The sequence below is a fragment of the Bombus fervidus genome, chromosome 5, assembly GCF_041682495.2.
Source record: "Bombus fervidus isolate BK054 chromosome 5, iyBomFerv1, whole genome shotgun sequence".
NCBI classification, from domain to species: Eukaryota; Metazoa; Arthropoda; class Insecta; order Hymenoptera; family Apidae; genus Bombus; species Bombus fervidus.
Window position 1 is genome coordinate 10,418,575 of NC_091521.1, and position 25,186 is coordinate 10,443,760.

Sequence of the window (25,186 nt, forward strand, 5' to 3'; positions counted from 1 at the left end):
ATTATACGTTCATCGTTCTCAGAGTATTTATCTGCTGTTAATAATGTAGAATTTTATTTGATGGATTATTGTTTGGGTAATAATTGAGTTAGTTAGAAGCCACGAAGGAATTATAAAATGGAGAAAGAGAGGGTGCATGGATATATGAAGTTGTTAGGACATACGAAACGGAAGATGCTTGTCTGAGTTAATTGTTGGATTGAAATAAGAATAACGGCATAAAAGAGCATAAATCGATACAAGAACTGCTTAAAATGTTTTAAATTATATAATAATTTACGATCATATCGTATTATCATTCTTATTGTACTGATGCTACTATAGATAAGGCAAGATAGAGTTTGACTCAGTTAACTTCAAAGTTTGCACGTAAAAATCAAACTTGCTGTATATTGTATTAGCCTTTAATATAACAGCGGAAGAATGAGAAAACTTGTGTACTTTAAATTCACGAATGAGACGGCTTGTGTACTTTAAACTCAACAGGAAGAAATATAAACGAGGAAGTTACTTGGATGAAGTAAGAATTTCAGACTTAAATGAAAAAAAAATATGCGTAAAACGTTAGATCGTAGGCAGCAATGAAAGGAAAAAGGAAAACAATCTACGTTAAGCATCGCCCAGCAATCATTTCACGAAACATTAAGAACCACCAATATAGACCATCCATAGACATCACATCCTTGGCAAAAGCTTTTACATTGTCCGCGTTTCGGATGTCGTTTTCCCTCCTTGTGAGTGTACGTAACACATATAGATAGGATGTATGCGTCGTGAAAACGTTGCCACTCCACTTTCCTTGACTACTTGCAGCTTCATCTTCACCTTTCGATTCTCACGGTTCTCGCCAGCTAGATTACAAGGTACCCTTTCCGTTTGTCACTGTTGCAAACGCAACGGCTGCTGCTCCACTCGTAATACACGTGAGAGAGCTCGCCAAGAGCTCGCGAAGATTCAAGCGGAAATTCTATCGTATATCCGGTATCGAGAAGAAGGAAGGACAGAGTAGAGCGATTTCTGGCAAATATTTTGCGTCGATAAGTGGAAGCGGGGCTGCATCCGATGCAACTGACGTTCGAACATTTGCCGTCTTCGGTCACCGCCCCCGAGTATCGATGATAAATCCCCGTTTTGGAATGCGACTTTCCGACCTCCGTGCTGCGAGTATTTCGTCGAGGCAAGACCGATCAAATTACTAACCCGACATCATATATCTACACGTCTCCATTCTCGTGAAAGATCACTGAAGATTTATAAGTGCGAATGGTTTTGACATACCGCAGGAAAAATTCGTGCATTTTGAAAGCTTTAGATTGACGATTATTGTATCAATAGATTTATGATGCAGTTTAATGGATTGTTAAATTAAACGAATGGCTTTGATATTCGTTTTTAAGCAATTTTTCATGTTTGTAGGTGTAAGTTATGGAGGATAGTTTAGATACGTCTTGTTTGATTTTTCAATTTTCGTTCCATCTAGTTTATGGATCCAACGTCGAAAAGCATCGTCTACGTTTTTTAACAACCAGTACACCACTTAGAAGCTGGCGAAACGTTTTCACGATCTAATTACTCGGATGTTATTACCCTCATCGTTAGGGTAATTCGGCCCAGAGGGCATTCGTTCGTCGATTTCCTAATCGCGGTATTGCCGGGCGTAAATTTAATAAACGCAACGCAATTTTGAATTCCAGCCACAAAGACGAAAGAGAAGTCATAGGATAGAGATAACTATATGCAAATTCAGACGTGGTATTGCAATTGTATTCAAGGATGCAACGCACTCCGTTTTCCTTAAGAGCCTCCACTATCCTCCTTTGACTCGATCTAATAATTGTTTCATCCGCCAGTGGCCCTTGCCATCGACCTAAAGGCTCAAAAGCCTGTATCTCAAGATACTATTCCCCACCACCGGCAAATTCTATCCAGTTCGAAACAGTTAGCGTTATCACGGTATTAATATCAGCGGTCTGACTGTGTGAAGCGGGCAAATTCTACGAGACAGAGGAAACACGCAATTCAGGATTCTATTCTTGTCCGTTTCTCCTTCAATCGTTGAGATGTCCTTTACGTATTCGCTCGATCGGTTGCATGTTTGCTACGGTCAAAATGATACAATGGTTTCTCGATACTTTGTCTGACGAATTCTCTCTTTGTACTAAGGTATTCGTCTGTGAAGAAACATTCCATCTCGGTCGAGATGGCGAAATGTAGAGGTATTAGAAGAGATTTGCGAATTTAATCGTTTCTGTTGCATCTCAAGATCTTAACCCATTGCGTAGCTCACAAGGCTTAAATAGAAATCTTGATAGCGTGCATATTTGCCTCTCGTCGTTTCGTTGTGCAGTTTATTTGCTTTCCTTTGATTAATCATATAATTTCTTCCGAAATAACGAAAGGAATAAATTCAAGTGAATCTTTTATTAGAAAAGATTGGAGAAAATTGAACCGAGAAAAGGACATTATGTTATGCTATTAATAATTTCCTTTCATTTCTGGATATTCTGAAATCGAAGTCAATTTCACAAATTGTAAAATACTTTTAAATCAATTATTCCTTCTTTAATTTCTTAGTTTCTATAATTTTTCTAGCAAATCGTATTATATTGATACATAAGAAGTTAAACGTAAAATTTATTAAGCACAAATTTCATTCTGAGTTTCGAAAGGTTTCAAGATTTCCAGATTTCGAGTGCTCCATCCCTAACTATAATAAATATTCTACTTTTACATCCAATGGTGCATTCTGGGTACCATTAAATTTCCCACACAAACACATGAAAATTCGCAGTCTAATCATAGACTTCTTTCTAAAACAACTCCATAAGGAAGCTAGACGTCCCATTTCTCAGATCTAATAATCCCCTTTCATATTGTTCCTTTTTTACACCGTTCTGTATAATTTGGCTGGGTCCTCGAGCCTCGAGGATCATCTATTAGAGCGTGCTTTCTACTAAATGGTCGGGCCTATTAAGAATCCGTAATTACCTGAAGATCTCGAGGCAGCTAGACGCACGATTTCCGACGCGTGTCTGCTGTCGGCTCTAATGCGGGGTTATTCGAAGTAAGGAGGTTAACCTCGGAGAATGCAGGGCGAATCCCGCGTCTCGAAGTCAATAGCCGAAGTAGAGGAGCAAGAGAGGCGGCTCGATAAGAGCCTCAGAGAACTTGTGTGCACGAGCTGCCCTGTGATTGCCCATGCAAACAAACCGCCGTATTAATTATTCGTAATGCCGATGGTTACGACAGCCCAAGTATTCGAAGAATTCCTCTGAGACCTTGAAACTATGCGCACCCGTCCTTCCTTTGGATCACCTTTTTTAATATAAATTCGGGAGTATAGAAAATTTTCTCGCAGTTAGATGTGGAATAATTGTATTTTCTAAGAAAATTATTCGCGCGATTATCTATTAATTTACAATATCAGTGAATTGATAAGCGACTTGTATAAGCTAATATAACCTAATTGTAAGTTATGGCTTTATGTTTCACAATTTTACAATTTACCAGATTGTAATATGATAAAAGATATTAACTCGAGGAAGATCATTTCTCAAAACTCGCGCGTAAGATATAAGAGAGATCGAAATAAATGGTAGAAGGAAATAATACGGGCGTTGGAACAAGTTTCAGGAATCTAGGGTAAGCACCAAATTTAAGAGGGAGAAAAACTGCAGTATTAGAGAAAAATGACCAGAATCTGACCCGGCACTCGGTGATAAAATACCATTTAGACTTATCTTCCTTTTCTTGAACCCCAATTCCGTTTAGTTCATCCCTTTATGATTTCCATTCAGAGAATTCCCTTCCCGTATCTCGTGTTTATATTTTTATATGTGAAATTATATGCAAAATCAATGCAAATAATCGACTGCGGAATAAATAATTTTTGTCCCGTCTAACGAAGAGAAGAAATTCCAACTTATTTCAAAATTCAACAACCTAATTCTACGATCTTATCCTCGATTATCTCCCTTGCCATTAACGGTCTCCTTACAATCGTCAGCAAAATCGTCGTGACATAGCAAATACGGAAGACAAAAAGTCCAGCCCATTTCGAAACTTAACAAACAAATTCTAAGATCCTATCAACCTCTAAATTCAAACCATTTCCTTATAGTCAGCACATGAATCCAACTATGCTTCTTCCACCAATATCTCTCTTCCCACCATTACCTTGCATTAAATAAACTTCCATTAAAATCTTGGCATTCCACCAACACACTAACGCATAATCAAATCCCGTCCTGTTATCGTTTATTTCTCCAATTATAATTTACTCGAACTTCTATTAACATTCACGACTCAACTCTCACGTCCGTTCACTCGTTCGTTTCTATCGTATTGCTCATTGAATATGTAGCTGGCACTGCTGCTTGCACGCCATGTTCCACCGTAATATTACGTATTAGCTGGAACGTCGCGGCTGAGAATCGTAGAACTGGCCGCCGACGTTATTCGCCGCGATGAAACCTCGCCTTAAGCTTTTCGCGGTTCCACGACTTTTACGAGCGACTTTCTCGAACAATGCAACCATACAGCAAAGTATATACGAGTACACGCGATACTTGGCACTCGATCCGCCGGTCGATAAAGTTACGATCGTGAAAACTGCATTACAGCTCCGGTATATTCGTTTAAGCTGGAAGCGAAATGGCGGAACGGTATGCAACCATTTGGCAGACTTGGCTGGCTCTTGCGAGATCAAACCGGTAATCTGATGGGGCAGTCGCGACGGAACGTACGAACGTTTTGTGGACGAGTATGAATGTCAGTGATCGTTGGAAAACTGTCGTACGACTCGCGATCCTGCACGTCGATGCCCGGGTTCGCTACATAATTCCAGCAGAAAAACGCGATTGCACTGTAACTTTCTGGTGTTCGGATAGACACGGCTACTTCGTGTTCTTTTTTTCTAGACTTTTAAAATAGATTTGAGCGCATTGAAGGGTTTGATTAGCTTTATTTTTCAGTAGATGAAGTTTTTATGGATATTACGTATTGCGATTGTTTTTCTTTGAAACTCATTAAATTGAATATTACGGTTTGTCATAATAAAAGATATAAGAAAATGATATAAAGTTGAGGGAACTGGTGTATAAGAGTTGAGAACGGTTTGATTAGCTTTAGTTTTCAGCGGATAAAGTTTCTATGGAACTTGCGTAATTGCGAATTGGAATTGTGTTTTCTTTGAAACTGATGGAAGTGAGTATTGAGATTTATTTTAATAGAGATAAGAAGTAGAAATGATATAGAGTCAAGGGAATTGCTGTAAAAGAGTTCGAAATGGTTTACCTTTACTCTTCAATAAATAAAGTTCCTACGGATATTACGCAAAAACTTCAATAATTCTGTTCTGTACTTATACTTAATATGATATAATTTATTTTTCAGAAAATGATATGACGCATTAAAAAGTAGAAGATTGTTATATACTGGAAATGAGGAATTCGAGTGACGAGTATACTCATAACAGACTCAGTTTTAATATAAAATATAAAAACGGAATATACTGAATTTATTCAAATGAATATAAGTACAAAATATTTAATTTAATTTAAACCAGTGCTATAAAATCACGTTCGGAAAAATGTGGCCTACTTTTGTTCTCGATATTTCCATTAAAATAACAACATTAAAAAAGAATGTGAAATTGAAGAATCAATTATTTAACGAACGATCGATAATAATGAACTATTCTTATGTGCTGTTGTAATATCTCTATAACTGTGTCAATTAATCTGCATTTTGCGTAAATATTGCTTTCTTTATTCGATCAATCTTTCTTGCGTCATTTAATGTTCAAAGGAAAAAGCGTTCGCGATTTCTGCTTTAAAAACGTACAATACTATGAAAATGCAAACGATGCTTTGTTGAAACGAGTTGTGGCAAGAAACGAAGCTCGATCTCACTATTACGCGTCGAAATGCAGCAAACAAAAGAAGAGAGTCGAAAGACTTGTTCGTGTTGAAACGGGAAAGAGTTTTTTTCTTTCTCGATGACATAAATAAAACATTTCGAACAAAAATGTCGAACGACTCGACACAAGGCTCTGTATAATTTACGATATACTAAGATAAAAACGAGATGCAATAACGTAGAAAAAAGTCACATAGAAATTAATAGAAAACGTAGAAATTTCGAAAAAAAAAATTATAAATATAAACTATAATAAAATTTTATTATACATATAAAATATAATAATCCCTCTACTCGATTTTTATTAATACCTCCAATTAAATAAACTTTATCTTATTAGGAAATAATTCTTTAATCTTTTCCATTTATCGTGTTTTAAATTCCTCCAAACTTGCCATTTCGCTGCAAAGTAGAACGTAATCTTCATTGGATTAAACAACGGAAATTAAATGACGATTCTATTAGAGTCGAATCTATTCCGGGTTAAGTGAACCAGAACTTGCTAACGAAATAGATACACAATTTAACTCTGATTTTAAATCTACTCATAAGCTAAATGAAACATCGCTAACAATCGATAATAATAATCACTAATGATTTTCATATTCCAATACAAACTTCTAAATCTCCATTACAAAACGATTAACGTTTCTTAACTTGAAATGATTACGGTAGATAAAGCCATAAATATGAGTAACAAATATAAATAAAAGTATGAATAAGAAGAATGAATGGAGTTTCTTTATTGAAAAATAATTATATTATAGCGAAAGTAACGTACGACATATACGTACTGCCAATAATTGATTATTAACATTTTTTGATATTACCCATATCCCCGAAGATATCCTCCTGTCACGTTTCATATATCTTGCATATTTCAATATTACCTTACTATCAGAAAGTTTCTCAGTAAAAAAACAAAAAAAATGTTCGGTGATGAAATCTCGCTAAATCGCTGAGCGGTGGAAAACAAGAAACTCAAGTGGGAACGATTATTTTAACGAGACGAAAAAAAAATTCTCTCGATGCTAATCTGGCGAACTCCGACAAATTTCAAGGGTTCCAACTTCAATTAGGTTTAACAGCGTAAAAATACGCGGGTCGGCGGAGGTTAGGGTCGCCCCCTTCCTCACTGCCGCTTCCACAGGAAGTAATTTCGACTCTTTAATGAAATTTTAAAATTTCCCGCCGACTTCGGGAAATGTGCAAACTGTATATTCGCTTTCATCTACCAACGTTGTTTAATTTTCACAAATTCCAACCGGGTAGCGGAAAGAGCATGTTAATATTAACCACTTACGTTTCCCCCGTAGCAAAATCGAAACTTTCAATTAACGTTAATTCGTTTGATCCAAGTAAAAGAATATACATAATCGCTAATGAACATCTCTGTTCTCCTCTCTTGGAAAAACTTTAGAGAATATTCAATTAAAAAAATTGAAATGTAACAGAAGACAAATCTTAGCGTTCAAGTGTTTCATCTATAATTATTTTTGATCAGTTTGAGATTTGATCAATTGAAAAATGTTGGGATTCGATCATTTCGAAAAAGTAAAATAAAACGAGCTATGTGTAGCATGCCGTTTTGAGAGCCAGTATGTTCAACAGGTTATCAGATGTTGTTTTTAAGAATCTTGAATGAAAAGACTCTCTTGTATTGTAGACACTTTACTTACATACTTTGTAGAATGTAGTTTAAACTACATTAGACATTAAATGAGTCAAATAGAAATAGAGTTTAATCGATACAGCTCACCTTCATTTATACTCGTTGATCATACACAGTTCAAATGGATACTTGCTATAAATTGTTCCAAAGTTAATAAACTAATTTACCTTTAAAAACGTTTTCATCGCTAACAAGCATTATAATCATAAAAAAAAAAAAAAAAAAAGGAACGAGTGGAATGAGGAAAAATAGAAACGAATGCCGCTTGATCAGTAAAAAGGGGCGCGCTTTCAATAATCGACTCCATGCTTCCGGCAATATTAACCTGTTATACACCTGTATATACCTAGGATATATGTATATACGTATTCTAGAGCGTATTCAACGTTCCCTTGTACCTTGATTTCCTTTGAAATTTAGCAATACAATTGTATATTTGAGGTATGTCGATACGGATTCAATTAGCTGGCTGATGAAGTAATTAGCAAAGTTTAAAATCGTCGCGAAAGGAACTCTTAATGCGAGTGTATTTACTCGCTGGTAACGAATCGCACGGAACTAACGCGTTCGACGGGCGAATTTACATCGTTACCCAGCTGCGCCACCGGTGGAAGTTAATCTTCCGCTTTTAGATGATAATTGGCGTACTCGCGAGCGAGAAGCCAAGTTTACGATTACTTTATCGGCTGTTCGACGTGCTCCTGTCATCGGTATTTCCTCTGGATGCGACGAATTTATGTCATCGCCTCGTCTACGGCAATTTCTAAAGTAATCAAAAGCCGACGTACCAAACCTAATATATTATTTGCAGTAGACTTGTAAGCGTCTTATCTCGAATGCATCGAAAATATAACTTTCTCAATCAGCGGTTCATTTTCATGGTAAAATTCCGTTTTAGTTAAGTAGTTATCTGTGTAATGCATTTACGTTAGGCTAGTAGGGAGTTAAAAAAGTGAAATATGTTTCTGATTGGGAGATTCTTTCCATAAATCTTCATGGTGAATTGTTCCTTAATTAACAAATTTTTGGAAACTTCGTTTATCAATATCTACTATTTTTATATAGGATATTTCGTGTTTCGAATTTCATGCAGAAATCGTAGATGTTAACGAGTAAGTAATTTCCTTCAAGAATAGCTTTTGTAGATTCAAGTTTAACCCACTCAAGAACACGTCTTTTATAATTCTTGCTCGTAGTTTATCGGACACTTTTAGCGCGTTTACAGGATAAACGTTGCAGTGAAAAAAGATGAAATTATTATCCCTTTCTATTAAAAACGATCGAAATTATTCTATGATTTAAAAGTTCGTTTACAATCCTGTTGTAACATACTATATTATATGACGTTTAATATTAGGCCCATATATATATGTATACGTTTTACTTTAATTCAAGCATAATTTCGTGAATAAATATTTTTAAACGTAGAATTCAATATCCATATGTGTATAGATATTATATTACTGTATTCTTCTCTCTAATTGCAAGAACTAATTTATCCGCTTTATATCATGACATAAAAAGTCTAACATCGTTAACATGCTTATTAGTTCCTGTTATTCGTGTTTCTTCCTACTTCTTTTTTTATTTCGAACACATCAACGATGTTACCTCGACGTTTCCATTTCCGGCGAGACGTCATTGACCAGCAGCATAAAGATAATGCATCGATTCCATACCAGCGTGTGTTTGGCCGCACGTGTACGGCCATAAAACAATTCCTACGCATTTTTATTGGCGAAACACAGTCCCGGTCACGAGAATGCCTCTATCGGGAAAACTATAACTCGTATCTTTGCGGTTGGCGCGAGGTACAGTCGGCTAAGAGGGTTAGGCGAATCGAATGGAACGCCTCGCGAGGGAGAAAATGCCTCGGCCGTCCCTCGGAGGAATAAGGCAGAGAGAGAGAGAGAGAGAGAGAGAGAGAGAGAGAAACGAAGGAAGGATAAAAGGAAACAGAGACAGATAAAAGTGTCGGTAGAGAATGAAGAGGAAGAGGAGCAAGAGGGACGAACCACTTAACAAACTGCTGAACTCACACCCCGCGGGATTTTATTTCTACTTAAATGGAGTTGCCGAGATACGCATTGGATACGGATTCTTACCGGATCTCTCTGGCTCCGAATTTATTTGTACCGTTTGTTAAATTCTCTCTACCTCTACGTTTCGATTCTCTCATACCTTCTACGTTCCTTCTTTGCTTTCCCTCCCTTTTCTACAAGTCTTATAAACTTTCTTTCGATCGCTGATGAAACTTACCAGTGGCGTTCAAGGTTACGGTGCGCCAGGTAAAAGTATTGCACACTCGGTTCTCTTCTTTTTCTCTGGGTATTTGTTTCTAGTCTCTCGTATCTTTTTATAAACAAAATCGAAATCTTAATAAGTCGAGCCTCGTTTAGATTAGTCGACTGAAACCGAATTCGAGCGATCTGAAACCATTTTATCAATGGCAACTTGTTATTTACTTGACGTGAGACATTCATTCAAGTTTTCACGCACATTCTCGTTAGTCGACTCACTTAATCCGAACGAGGCTTAGTTATAAAGTTCTATGGGTGTTTATGGCAGTTTAATAGCATTCTTATGTCGAATAATTTTTATAAGAAATCAACAGTTAACAGCTATTCCAATATAACGGTAACATATATATACATATATATACATGGAAGAAAATTCTACAAATTAATTTTTATTTTTTCCGGTATCAAGGTCTGGTATCTCTACTTATTGAGAAAGTTTGATAACCATTATTTAATCATACTATTTGTTATTGCTACTTTAATAAAGCCAGGGTTCTAACTAGAATCTTAATTAGAAATTTAGACTAATAATTCTAAGAATAATTCTATATTATTCTTCTTTTATATTAGATTGTCTCAAAAGTTCCTTTCGTTTTATGAGGAAATAATAGATGCATAACATTTTCTGTTCTATATTATTTTATTGAATTATATATGATCCATTTTGTAGTAATAAAATATACAAAAACAACATAATATAAAACAAAAAATGTCGTGCCTTATCTATTATTTATCTATTATTTTCTTATCTATTATTTTCTTATAAAACGAAAGAAACTTTTGGGACAACCTAATACATTTTAATTCAATATTATAATAATACATAATTTTAGAACGTTAAACTTCTTTAATAACAAGAGATTAGGAAGAAAAAAACGATCAGGAAAGTCCACCTGCTTTTCTCTAGCTAACGTATGTGTACATTTCACGCTACACGTACCACTGCGCCACTCGAAACACCTCACTCAATGCCCAGGAAATGTGTTGAAAAATATTTGTTCCTTTCAAAAAACACTGCCCAGAGTCGGAGTCGACACGTGTAATACGCGAGGTAATTGCAAAACCATTGCAACGGCGCGTGAAAAATAAAGATTCTCGAGAACGTGTGTCGTCTCACCTTGTACGGGCCAAGATTTTCCACAATGCAGGTGAAAACAGCTTCGCGACCCACAGAGACCGTCAGGTTGTTCAACGGTGTGCCGAACCTGGGTAAATCTGCAACACGAAAGGTCCTCGTCTTAAGTATCCCGCCACGGTGAACGCTTTACATAACCGTGGTATACACACTTACTTACTTACTGCTACTTATACTTATAACCCACCTAGGAGCGCGCTAAAGTTTGCGAAGTACTCAAGAAACTCGGGCCGGTGAATGGGCCGAGTTAACGTAAGCGGGTCAACCGGGGACTAAGCCAGCCTCTTTATATTTCTCGACAAAATCCTTATTCTCCTGATTTCAGCACAACCTTCGTTCGATCATCATGACTATCTAAGGAACGGTTATCGTATGTCTCATGAAAATAAAGGGGCAGAAGGAAGATATCGAGATCGAAGGGATTTGTTTTCGTATTTTTATGAAATTCTAGGATAAAATTTTATGAAAAGATGGTTATGTTAATGTGTAGTTTTATAGAGAGTTGAGAACAATGCGGGTTGTTTTGTGTATTATGTATTGTTGTTTTAATTTGTTGTATTATTTTATCGTTTATGTCTTGATGGATAATTAAAGAAACGGAAGAAAAGAAGCACGTTTCACTTGATAAATATTGTAACAAAGATAACGAATTTTATTTGGCATGTTGAATGAAAATTACGTTATCTTGAAATTTCAACCTCTTTCGCTAAAATTTTTTGAATTAGTAACTCATCGATATTTTAACATTAAATGAAATAAAATCAAACTGTAAATAGCGGAGCAGAAATTGCACCGAAATGTTTCGGGGAGAAGCTTCAGCTTGAAAGCTGCAGTACGAACCGATGAAATTTTAAAAGACAAATTGAATATTCAAGAGCCTATAGCAGTTAAATAACGGGACTGGAATAAATTTTAATACGCCCCAGTCGTACATAAAGTGACGTTGGACTATAAATATAAAAATAATAAACTAACTTAAACTGATAAAGATCTGTGATGAACTATGGTTAATACGCATGAAAACAATGTTTACGCTTTATTACAGCGTAAGCTGTAATAAAATTCTCTAAATAATAAATATTCCCTTATCACAACACATTTTCAACATACTTTTCGTATATTTCATGTATTCTATACATGGATGTATATTTTTCCATTTATTATATTTCCGTATTTCACGTATTTTATTTGCATATCATAACATATTTTAAATGCATAAGCATTAAAATAGATTTATTACAATTGGCAATTGCTATTGTTAAAACGTATTGTCTTTCCTTAAAGAACTATTCCTAATTAGCAATTACATATGTATATGAATTATTTTGAGGTATTCGTTGTCACGAATTCTTTCTTTTACTATAGATAAGTTTTGAATTAGTTTTCATTATTAATTGATTTTCGGTGAAACGTATTCAACAGTAAAATATTCTTAAAATTGTAAAAAGGTAAATTTGTTACGATTCTTATTTTGAAACAGTAAATATTAAATGCTAATTTTAAATAAATAATAATAATAATAATAAATGTTAACTGAATTAAATTGCTAGAGGACATATATGAAGCTATTTGATAGCCTACTAAAAATAAAAAACGAGAGTATATATTTTTTAGGAATATATGCATTAAATATACCGTACAAGCATATACCTAACAGATGTATCAGCCATCGAAATATATTTGATTCATATCGTAAGCGACCCAAGGTTTTATTATGCGGAAGGTTGTTGGAAACTGGACCCAAAAATTGCAGTTCTGGCAAGGCCATTGGCTACATTGGCCATATTGTGAATTTATGGCACGTCGATCGTCATCGGTGTTGGGGTGAAAGGTTAAGGTTCTGGAAATGCAAATGTCTAACAAAAATATGAAAATTTTGCGAGGTATAGAAAATCTTCTGTGCCATCGACTTTTCTCATATCAATACATTTTTTTCGTATAATTCACCAAATCTTTTTTTGAACATTTCCCACACACGAATATATTTTATTTTTTATGATCAATAAATGAAATGAAAAATGTGCAAAGAATCTACTGTGTTCAATAAATATAAGAGACTAAAAAATATGATTAACAAAAAAAAAAAAGAAATAAAATAGATATAGATAACAGACATTTTTAACAAAAAAGTAATTTTATTTCAATGGTCAAATAAAGCGAGCTTCACTATGGTAAAAATACGATGACGTATGATCATATCGTAAACCTGGGGAAGTTCAAATATATGTGACTAATAGTGCCATATGAAATCCAATATAACGTAACATTTCATATTTTCGTTATCTCATAGTTTTCTAGTGAACTTTATTCGTGCAAATTTTCGCACAGTTATTGCACAGTCTCAATGCATAGTTATTATTATACATAACTGTGTATACGTAATCTATTATTTTAACTTAAAGATTATATTAATATTTTTTGAAAAATTCGGTTCACACTAAATTAAATAACTCTTTGAAAAAGGGACTCGAACGACAAAATGGTAAGTTGAGTAAATTGCTTTGGAAGTTTTAGTTAAACTAGAAAATAGCTTCTATTTAAAATATCTTTTTTTAAAAAGTTCCAGAATTGATTTTTTTGGCATGGGATAAATTAATTTTCCACTAAAATTTGTTGAGACTTTGTTTTACAGACAAAATAGCCTTATTATACACAGATATAATAGGCTCAAATCAATACACAAAGACATTGGCGAATGGCTGTACGATCTCAATAATAGCTTATTAACAAACACCTATTATTGCGGAGAGATTTTCTCAAAGCACCGCATATATATACACAGCGACATATATAGCGTCTAAATTCGTTCGATATTACTTGCTTGGGCTCTAACAAGCAACGGCATCGCCATTGAACCGATAAACGATAATTAAACGTTAATCATGTTCTAAGGAAGTATTGATCCTCGCAGGAAATAGGTAAGACACGATCTCAGAGAGACGCGAGCCAATACGCATTAATTTCTCGACTTCTCACCAGCTAGTGACGGTTTAATTCGTTTACATCCTCAAAGGTTCTCAAATCGATGTACAATGCTTCAAAGTACAGTCGAGGATCGAAATTTATCATTTCACAACTAACTGAAATAATTACGGATTCTTGTACTAACAAATTCTGGTATGTTGAAAAGAAAAATTAATTATTTTAGTCTACATTGAACTTAATAAATTTTTTGTAATAAATAATAATTTACTAGAAATATTTAGGCAAGGATAGGAATATTTATCCGTGATCTTTAAACTTTATATGTTACAATTTTGGTTTTGTCCCTACTGGGTGAGGAAAGAAGTTTTTACATTTTCAGAATATCTTAGCGTACAATTGAAACAAGAAATCATGTTTATCAATGACGATACTTGCGTATTTTCTTCAAACTTGACGATTTTTCTAACGATAGAAGAATACTATTGGAACGAAAAATGACTAAACAAGAGACAAGAGGATTAATTTAGAAAATGTTGCAAAAATGCTGAGATTTTAAAGCGTCTACCGATTTTAAAGCTGTATTGGCATTTGAATTGAATTGAATTCATTGGAATATGGTCCCAAAGGAGTCTAGGAACTAACTAAAAAGTTTATAAACTAATATAATAAATTATTCTATATAATAAATAGTTTCAGTTTGTGGATCACTGTGTTACGTCTTCGAATTTAATGAAACATTATAAACTTCTGATGCTTAAGAGGGACTGCGGAAAGTTAAGTTCATTATTGAATGCAAAACTCTCGCAGTCTAATTAAATCACCGGTAAATACAACACCTTGAGCTTTGTTCGCGCCACTATGCTCATTACTGAAGCATGTCAGAAAATTACAGTAACAAGTGTGAAAATTGAATAAGAATGTTCTTTGTTTATCTGGTTAGAATTCGAATTAAAAGACAAAGACGACGTAAACACGAGACCGCTTCATGTTTTTTCTTGTGTTTTGTGTATTAGATTTGACAAATTAAAGTTGAAACATCTGCCTAATAAGATACTAAAAAGTCAAAGTCCACTTATCTGACCAGGCTCCTTAAATACAATAAATTTTACTTGAAAAATATTTTTAAGAAGTCAATAAATAACGAGTTATTTCAGGTGGTAGTTTTTACTGACTCGCCCTCCATATAAATATAAATAATATACCAAATTGCAGCATGTTTTAATATAACATAACATGTGTTTAAACAAAGTTAAAATATCTGAACGTCTAAATATTGTTAAAAGTAATTTTTGTCGGTTCGCTATCTAATTGAATCACAATGTGTACATAAATTTCATTTCTTTAATTTGAAACTTTCGATTAAATTGCTTTCATTTGACTCTTGATTAAGCGTGGGGAAAAGGAAATGTAAATAGTCCAATTTTCAAGCGCAATAATAAATTCAATTAATAAAGTATTGATAAAATACAAAAATATTTAATATACCATTTGTTATTTAATCAATTCGGTTATTCATCTCTTATTAGCGTACGTGAATAATCTCATCGCAATTACGATTTTATCGTTGCAAGTTGACATTCTGCTTATTTCAATGGCCTTCTAATTTTCCGCAATTAAAACTATGTCTCAGCGACAGTTGAATTATTTTGAAGTTTAGCAGATATCTTTAATCAATGATCGTATCTTTTATTTTCTGTTGTTCAGTAATAGGTACATTTATGCGCTCGTTAGAATATATGCTCCTTTAAGAGACAACGTATCACATGCATAATAGTTACGCAATAAGTGCAGTCTCGTGTCGTCATTTAGGCTTGCACAGTACAGTTAAATGTTTCCACTTGAACTACTTATGTGTAGGTAATTAAATCAATTGACATACAAGCGTGTAATATCTTGCTCCTGTTTAATGTACAGCTTTGAAAACTAACTTCTGCTAGTAAGTAAACACAGCAGAGACAAAAACAAAAGCAGAGAACACGCGAAAACAACATGGCAGTTTACGTTTTTTCATAAAGCTCAAATTCAAGAATGAGAGTCGCATTAAATTCGTGCAAGCTTGATGATATCCGACGAAAAAGGAAGTAAGATTCACGGGATTCGAATCTGCCGGAGCCCATTGGTATTATATTGAGAAAAATCCTTCAGATATGTACGTTGAATGAAGGATCCGAATGAAAGAAAAGGTGAACGTATTTAATGCAAAGAACTCACGGCATTTAATTGCGGAAAATTGGGTGCGCTATTGCAACGAAAAAGGAACGTTTAAATTAGTTTTTGACCTACATTCTCTACTGCTTAGAGAAACCTCGCGATTTTAAACTCTTGTAAAGCCACGCAACTCCAAAGTTATGTGACACACTACTGCATGTATATTCTAAAAATATTATTTAATTAGCATTGTATTATCGTACTTTGACATTTTACTGGTTTCAGTTTATTTGTATTAATTCGTTGGTTCAACATTTTTAAATTAAAATGCAAAACCTTAATCAATCAAAATTTTCTTTCTCATACACGCAACACAACAAATAAAATTTCCATTATACATATAGAATTGATGGATGGTACTTTAACTTTCACATTCTCGAATTATATAACGATGACAAATATTTATCTGTAATCTAAATTAAAACATTTTAATTATATATGTTTCTCAAAGAAAACTAAAAATGTATTCTAGCATCTTTAATTTTTGTTTAATAGATTTTGGTATTTTTTGATAAAAAGTTTGTCATATTATGCTACTGCTGCAATGTAGGAGATATTGAATTATATTGAATTATGTTGAAGAAGAACTGTATGCTATTAAATAATGAAGATTGAAGTTCTTTTTGTCGTAAAACGTTCGAAACAGAATATCCTATGTTATATAAACAGACACAAACAATAGTATATGTAAATATATAAATATAAATATTCTTTTTTTCCATTGCTTGTACCAGATTAAATCAATATGTGAATTTAATGTGCTGATAAAATAACAGTTTTATTGGAAGCACCACAAAGATCGCTCTATTCATTTGACAATAGCTATTCTGGTGAGAAACAGCTTCAACAAAGGTTGTTTTGGTAGAACCATTGAATATTCATTCAACGATAAGTCAGGATATACACCGCTTTTTATGGTATCGCTTGTACCATGTTGTATTACTAGACATGTTTCTGGCCACTACAATACGTGTTGTTACCCATAAAACCAAAAAATTTGCGAGAGTCGTTTTTATTCTAAGCTCCCAATATATCTGTTTATTATGTACATGATAACCAATTAATTGAACAAATATTTTGACATTTGGGGAAATGCGTAGGAAATTTCTTTACAAATTCAATAAAATTTATCTATAATTTTATAAACTTTTAATGAGAGGCACGACATTTAATTTTATAATTTTAAATATTTTTTCCAAGTAATTTCATTTCATTTCATTTCTGTATTAAAGGAAAATATTGATTATTTTTTTTTTTTTTTTTTTTTGGATTTATACTGCAATTCCGGAATTCCTAATTAATTAATATTCATAAGCAACCAAAATTTAAAAAATCACCAAAACTGAAATTAGACAATTTCACGACGCTGAAAATAAGCTCTCGACAGATAATATTTCTATAGAGTATGTGTATTGCATAAATTATCCACATGTAAGTCGAAGCTCTAATATATTTTGTATCTTCTTTTTCTTTTCATCTTCCAACTTTCTATCATCTAACTTTCCACCGTGCTTTGCATCTCATGAACATTAATATTTTTAATTACTTTTATATTATTACGTTTAGTCGAAATATTCTCACCAAAGATAGTAATTGTAAAACCACGGGAACGAGGAGATTAATGAGGTCGCTTCCTAGAAAGGGTCAAAGTGAAACTCAGCGCATAATTTCATCGTTTTATCACATATCGCGAAAATCTGATCCAGCCACGCAATTTTTCCAAGTCTGCAAGATTCTACCACAGGAAAATCAGTCGAAAACGATCTAAAATTGACGTGAAAGAGAATGATGAGAAGTATGATGAATAGATCATTGTAACGTTTTTTTCTTAGGCGAGATGGGCGACTAAGATTTCTAGAAAAATGTGTTTAATTATAACAAGTTTCATGATGAGATCGAAATCTGTAAGGACAGCAACCACTGACGTGCAATTTAACTGAGCAGTTATTTGTGACGAGAGCCCGCCCGGTTAATTTTCCTTTTCAAATTGCTTCCGACTCGCTGAGGCTACGAACATAATTGATATTAATATGCTCCGAAGGAACGAATATTGTAAAATAAAACCAAGACTAATTTCTCTATCCAGCCTGAATCGTTATTAATATTTCACATTTTGTGTATTTAATTATGATAGATATCTTGATATTATTTCGTTTTTCCTTAAGATAGATCTCTGTCAAGATTTATTTTTGAAGCGGATATCAAGAAATTTTGTAGAATACGTACCACAAAGTGTGGAAATAATTTCGAAATCTTTAAAATTTCAAGTACTAAATTTAAAAGTTGTGCCAATAGTTTCAAAAAAGCGTGAAAGTAGACGAAATATTTCCTGTAACTTACAGAAAATAATATATTCATTATCCTTAACTAAACTCCACGGGATCGTGTACTTTCCTTCTACGATCGATATTAATATTTCCCAGAGGTACAAACGTTGCAAACTTAAGCTAACATCGCAACATTTGCTATGGAATACCGCATGGATAAATCGAGCCAAATTATATGCAAATATTATATCATTATTAGGCGATATACCATAATTTATTTTACTATTTCGAGTAACACTGAATACACGTCACAACTGTTTTAACATCGACAGTCTCGATTCTCAATGTATGGTTCTAAATAGAACAGTATTGTATCAATAGTCTATACTCCATATCAGTGCTCACGAAACGAGCTCCATTCCCGTACAGTTTCCTAATATATCGCAGTTTCAGCTTTAAATTGTGTGTAAAATGATCGTTTTCCTCATGTTCACGTAACACCTACCAAGGAAAAATGGAAGACTACCGCATTATTAAGTCGCTACATATGAAATATCGTTCCTTCGAAGTTTGAATTTGACAGAATAATATCATGTACTAAATTAAATTAAATTGTGTCCTATCATTAATTATCAACCACATTAAAAAAGAAGAATATTAAATTTAGATTTATACATCATCCCTATTTTACAAAGTTTAAACTAAAAGTTTTTAAAAAATTTAATTTTTGTCTGTAAAATCATTTCCCCATGAACTATTCATTTATATTACGAAAGAATCAACATCGAAATTGATTTTATCCAAAATTCATTCGTCTTTATTTTTAACTTCGCAATAGTAGGAATTTCTTATTACAAAATAATCTGCTTGACCAGTTTAAAGGAACTAGAATAGCTTCTGTAACGTAATTCCTTTTTTAGATATGCAGTAAGTATAGATATATAACTTTCAACTCACATACTGTTAAGCTCAATCCTAGAAAGTTCTACCTTTGTGTTAATTTCTATAATACATAACTAATGTATAACTTAACGACTAACGATGTATATATATATATAAGTCATAATATCATCTTTTATATATTTTAGAACATTTCTACCTGATAATAAAATGACCACTACACCAATTCGAGGTTAAAGTGCACCAAGTGTATGAATGTCTTTCTGTCTCTATCCGATCGCGAAGCAGGAATATTGAATATCTCCCTGCCTCTATTCGACCAAAGTAGAAATATTCAAGTAGCAAGTTTTATTACTTGCAGATGCGTGACACACGGTGGTCACGGTTTCTGACTGGCATAGTGGCACAGGAAAACAGTCCAGCGCAAACATTTGAACGGCGAAATTCTCGCTCATGTTTTTGCAAACATGCATGTTTAAACATGGGAACACGAAGGGGTAGATTCGCTGACGCGTACGAAATTGCCTCGGCAAATGTAAACGATCGTTTTTATAAAATTCGTCAATCGTTCGGAAGCTTCTTTGAACTTTGTATAACAGTAGCACGAGACGCGTTTTAATTTTAATAGAAGAATCAAATTCATCGATCGGGTAATTACAGTTAACAAGCTGACTTTCAATCTATAAAATGAATTATCTATTAATGTCTGTAAAGTTCTTGACAAAGGTTACGTGAAAAATTAGACGCTCGTTTTCTTCGTGCTTCTTAAAGAGTCCTTTCTAATCTGATGGCCGTACAACCGGGAAAACGGGGAAACAAAAATCAGCACGCAAAGATGAAACGAATCGATAACCAACCTCGTACTCGAAACAACGCTAATTGTTTCACCGGGAAACGAACACGAAATTCGTTCCCTAGCTTGTTCAATAGGCCGCTGCTGCAATTCCTTTTCAATTAGGTTTCTTGAATATCCACTCCACGCTATTATTCTATTTTATTATCACGGAAATACAAGGTATTTTCTTTCTCCACTTTATTTTCTTTCTATTAGCTATGAATGTATTGGGTTCGAAAAGTTCGTCAATATCATTAATTATATTTTGCCTTATTGTCGATTGTTAACCCTATTAATGAAATTAATAAATAATTAATATAAAATATTATTTTGTTTTCACATATTGATAGATGCATATTTTTATAGTAAAAGCAGTCAATGATGACAATTTTAAACACATACTTCCATTTTATCAAAGGACATCCGCGTTGTCTTTTAAAATTTGCAAACGTAATTTGCCTGAAAATCTTCAAAGTATAAATTTACTTTTTATACAGAATACATATATGCACGTGCTCCTATTTCTTGTACATTATAACTGACGCGGTTTCTATTTAGTTTTTGTCAGCTAAAGTAGAACACCTTTGATGTATTATTACATCCTGCCACATACATTAGGAGGTTGGCTGCTTTTCATCGGTTAAAGCTATTATCCTCTGACATATTATATCTTTTACTGTAGTATGTGCGTATCTTGTTTAAGCAAATTACCTTAATTAAGACAAAGACTATTGATATATACTAAATCTTCTTATGGATTCGCTAGTAAGCTTTCTAATATATATCAGACTATATTATGTGTCTCGTTTATCTTAGATTTCTTAATATCCTTACTGATATTGTAGGATTCATTTAGCTTAAATTTCTTAATATCCTTACGGATATTGTAGGTTTCATTTATCTTGGATTTAATATTCTTACTGGTGCAATATACTTTTATCAATACAAGAAGTTACGTCCAAACAAAATTGTTTGGTTGAGAAAGAAACCTTCTTCGAACGAAAGAGCAAAATTTTATATGCACCGATCGAATATTTGACATAAATTTCCAAAGAGATAATTTCTTTAAAAAATCCCTAAAAAGGTTCATCCACAAAGTGAAATACGCACTAATAGAAACAAAGAATCAATATGAGGCAGACATTGTTCGAACAATGGTTGGGATAATCGAATACATTTGCCTGGTGCGCGTAAGCCAGAAAGATCTCGTGGATGATATCTAGATTTGTAATCTGCAGCTTGACCCAGACTCTATGTAAATTCAAGCAAGTATGAGAGAGGTAAAACGGAGCGGGCAGAGTGGCTAAAAAGAAAGGGAAAAAAAAGCGTGGAATATCGTAGGAAAGTAGACGATGAAACGATTTTCGAATCCTGGCACGTCCGCGTATTACCATCGATGGAGGCATCCGGCTCTCCTTTGGAAATAAACGTAACGATTCTATCTAAGATCGAGGGATCAATACGCGTCTCGATGAACCGTAAAACGGCGAGTTCTCGAACCGTTTCTGGAATTATGTCCATGGACGATGCAAACGTTCGTGCCTTAATCCGACTGGTCGAATTTCGGAAAATCAACCAGGGGAAGGAGGATTGAACAATAGAAAACTTGCATGAACACCACTGCTTTTGGAGGAAAGTTTGCTACTTTTAAGGTTGGATGAAACACGCCACGGATAATATCCTATTTCGGGAGAATACGTAATCAGTTTCTTCTTCCGCGACATTCGCTCTTCCGTGGTGCAATGACGTTTGGCGAGCACGATGACCTGTTCCGGGAAATGAGACTGGCTCTTTTGTGATGGTCTTGGCATAGGTTGAAGGAAGATGTGGTGGATATTTAGTAGAGTGTGAAAGTGTATGTTCATCAAGTTCATGGAAAGAAAGTTAGGAAAAAAAAGGAGAAATGAGTTGAAATGTTTAGAAGATTGCGAATTAGATAATGTTTAAGACAAAACTTATAAAAATTGAAATTGAAGCAATTAAAAGGAAATTTCATCGAAATCTCTTTGTTCAATCCACCATAATATATCCAAGTATAGGAAATATTCTAAGGCACTGAAGTATGAATGCTTCTTTCTAACTTATACAGAATTAGAACATAGGTATCTATAAATTATAAATTATACTAATATCCATTCTTACTATTTAAAAAGAAAAGAACTCAATTGAAATTGCTGTAAAATCCCTCAAAATCCACTTCTAAATCCACCTTTCAAATATATTGATTAATCTTCTCACGCTAATACTCCATGTTGAAGAGGAAGGAACGGAACACAATGACAAGAAGATTCGATCGAACGAGCAGCAGTGGCTAGCATTTTTCTACTGAAGGTTTGCGAAACATTCGAAGAGACGTGTCATCGATTTCGCGTGTTGTCACGGCACACGAATTATCGTCGCGTGATAGAAACTCGACGAACGGTGACTATAAGCCTGCTGATATTATCTGTCAGTTCGTCGTTCTCCCGTAAAAAGGATGCCGGATTTGGTGTCCACGGGTAGAATCTAATCTGAGTGGCACGCATTAGCATCGGAATTAACGAGACCTTCCTTTTGATCCCGCTTACTTGCACGCTCTTTGTCCCGTGACAATTGCGGCTTTATCCCTGTGCTATCTCTGGAAAATCGTAATCGCGAACGCAAAGATCAAATGTTAGTTTCGAAGATGCTTCTCGTTGCAATCGGGTCAGAAACTGAGTGTCTGAGAAACTTGTTAATCAGATCGCCCTTTAACTAGGAACTTTTATAATCATGGAATTAAAAATAAAAAGAAATGGACCAATGTTAATTAGGTTGATTTTAATCCTTGCTAATATAAATATGGTATAATTTATTCTTAAAAAGAAATTTATTTTTAGAAATAAAATAACACGTACATAATGAACAATATATATATATATTACTAGTTATATATAGTTATATATATACTAGTTAACTCACCACTTAGATTACTAATCTTTTGTATATAATTGTTTTATTTAAGAATCCCCTACCTTTTTCTATCTTTTTAATATATATATATTTATTTATCTATTCTATCTTTTTAATATTAATATATATATATTTTTTTAATATATATATTTTAATATATATATTAAAAAGATATATATATTTTTTAATATATGTGAGTTAACTAGTTTTCTATGGTTAATAGGTAAATCCCTTCGAAATATATCTTCTTTTTACTACTAAATGCAGGAATGTAATTACACAAACTGCAATGCTCAAAAACTTGAAGAAGAAATAAATTAAATATGATTTTTAAAATATGCAATCCCATTTATAATGATATTCTGTTTCAAGAAATGTCAGTCATGTTGCAAAAATTTTAACAACTTAACAGTTATTGTAAAATTTTATGTTGTATTCTATGAAGATTTTGTTTGGATTTCTCTAATTTAGAAATGTTCAGAATTTTTGTAATATTATACATACGTGGAATTGATTGAGTACGAGTTTTGGAAACATTATATTCGTAAAATATAGTTTAAGAACTTAACTACTTATAATTCTCACTGAGAGGAATAAAGGATGCTTCATCAATATAGGTCATGAAATGCTCGTGACGTAAAGTCTACTTTTGTATTTACGAGAATTTGATGTAACAAGTGAATCTCTTCGCAATGCATTGAATGCAAACAAAAGAATCGGTTTGGATTTCTTTCTGCGGAATACTTAAAGACTTTATTCTATTTATCAACGATAGAAATAGACAGATAGTCGTACAATACGGGGCATGAAAGAAATACTTGAAAATGTATGTCGCTTTACGATCCGCAGACGTCAGTTTTATATTGAATGGGATAGCTAGCTTGTCAAATATCTCTTGAAAATGTGAAGCTAAATTCTCAGGCTTCGTGTCGATAGAATGGATTTTAGGAGTCATGTTGAGTAAATATTTTGTGTTTCCCTTAAGAGATACTACATACAGGTAAGATTAAAATCCTGGTCCTATTTTTAGGTATTTTTGATACAAATGTAAAACTTTGAAATTGAAAAATTAAAAATTTCATAAAATTAATAAGTTATTTTACTTTATAAACGATTCTTATAATATGTAGGGCTTAAAATAAATATTTTAAGAAAAAGAAAATTTTTGCAATATTACTAAAAATTCTGATTATGTGTCACAAATTAAAAAGAATGTACGTTTAATATACATTCTCTAATTAACTTCCAAACGTAATTTGTAACTTCCCACTATACAGAAATATTTAGGCAATAATTAATTCATATGAAAATCTTTTTATCTATTCTAAATGGAGTCATTTTGACATAACTAAATATGTACTCGAATAATTATCTGCTTCCAAAACCTAAACGTTAGAAGTTAGAAAGTTTGTTTTACTAGTGCTTAATTTGTGTTCACAAATTCGGCAAATTAATTTAGTTTCCAGTTATACTGTGTAGTATAAGCAGCAACTAATACTAATCTAACTCGATGTTCACGCTCTTTATCTATTTTATTTTTCAATAATTTGAATACGAAGACTTTTTAAATTCAAAAATCATTCTTTTTATTGTGCATTTTGTCACGTAAAATTACAATTCTGCATTGTACTTTAGAGATTTGTCATGAAAGCGTGTCATGTAACCATAAATTGGAAATGAAATCTGGTTTGAGATTGTCCATATAGCTAAAAGAACATAAATGATACTAATGAATAATAGATGATGCAGTGAAAAGTGTAAAACATCCAATGTGTCACCGATGAATATAGATACAATCAATATATTGTATATCTTGACATTAGTAATAAATAATATTGTTACAAGCTGTCCAAACCATGACGGCTCCAATATGAATGTTTTGTATAGCTGTCAGCGGTTTAGCTGACGGTTATAAACAAGTCAGAGGAAGAAAATGAACAAGTATGCAATGTATGAATCAACTCCAGCTAATAAAACGAAATTTCTCTTAACACGTTATTGATCGAAATATAACTAAAATAATTAAGTTTATGATTGCCATTTCAACGACTTTATCGCATTCATTTTAATTAAAAAACAAACACTTATACTTAC

General features: G+C 33.3%; 1 protein-coding gene across 3 annotated transcripts in view; it reads right to left on the reverse strand.

Annotated features, from left to right (window-relative positions):
• LOC139987219 (lachesin) overlaps positions 1-25,186 on the reverse strand; it is a 163,351-nt gene that overhangs the window by 76,129 nt on the left and 62,036 nt on the right. For all 3 annotated transcript variants that reach the window (XM_072003222.1, XM_072003221.1, XM_072003223.1), the window contains exon 2: positions 11,009-11,106. In XM_072003222.1, the coding sequence (XP_071859323.1) occupies positions 11,009-11,106 (98 nt within the window). The remainder of the gene's footprint in view (positions 1-11,008; positions 11,107-25,186) is intronic.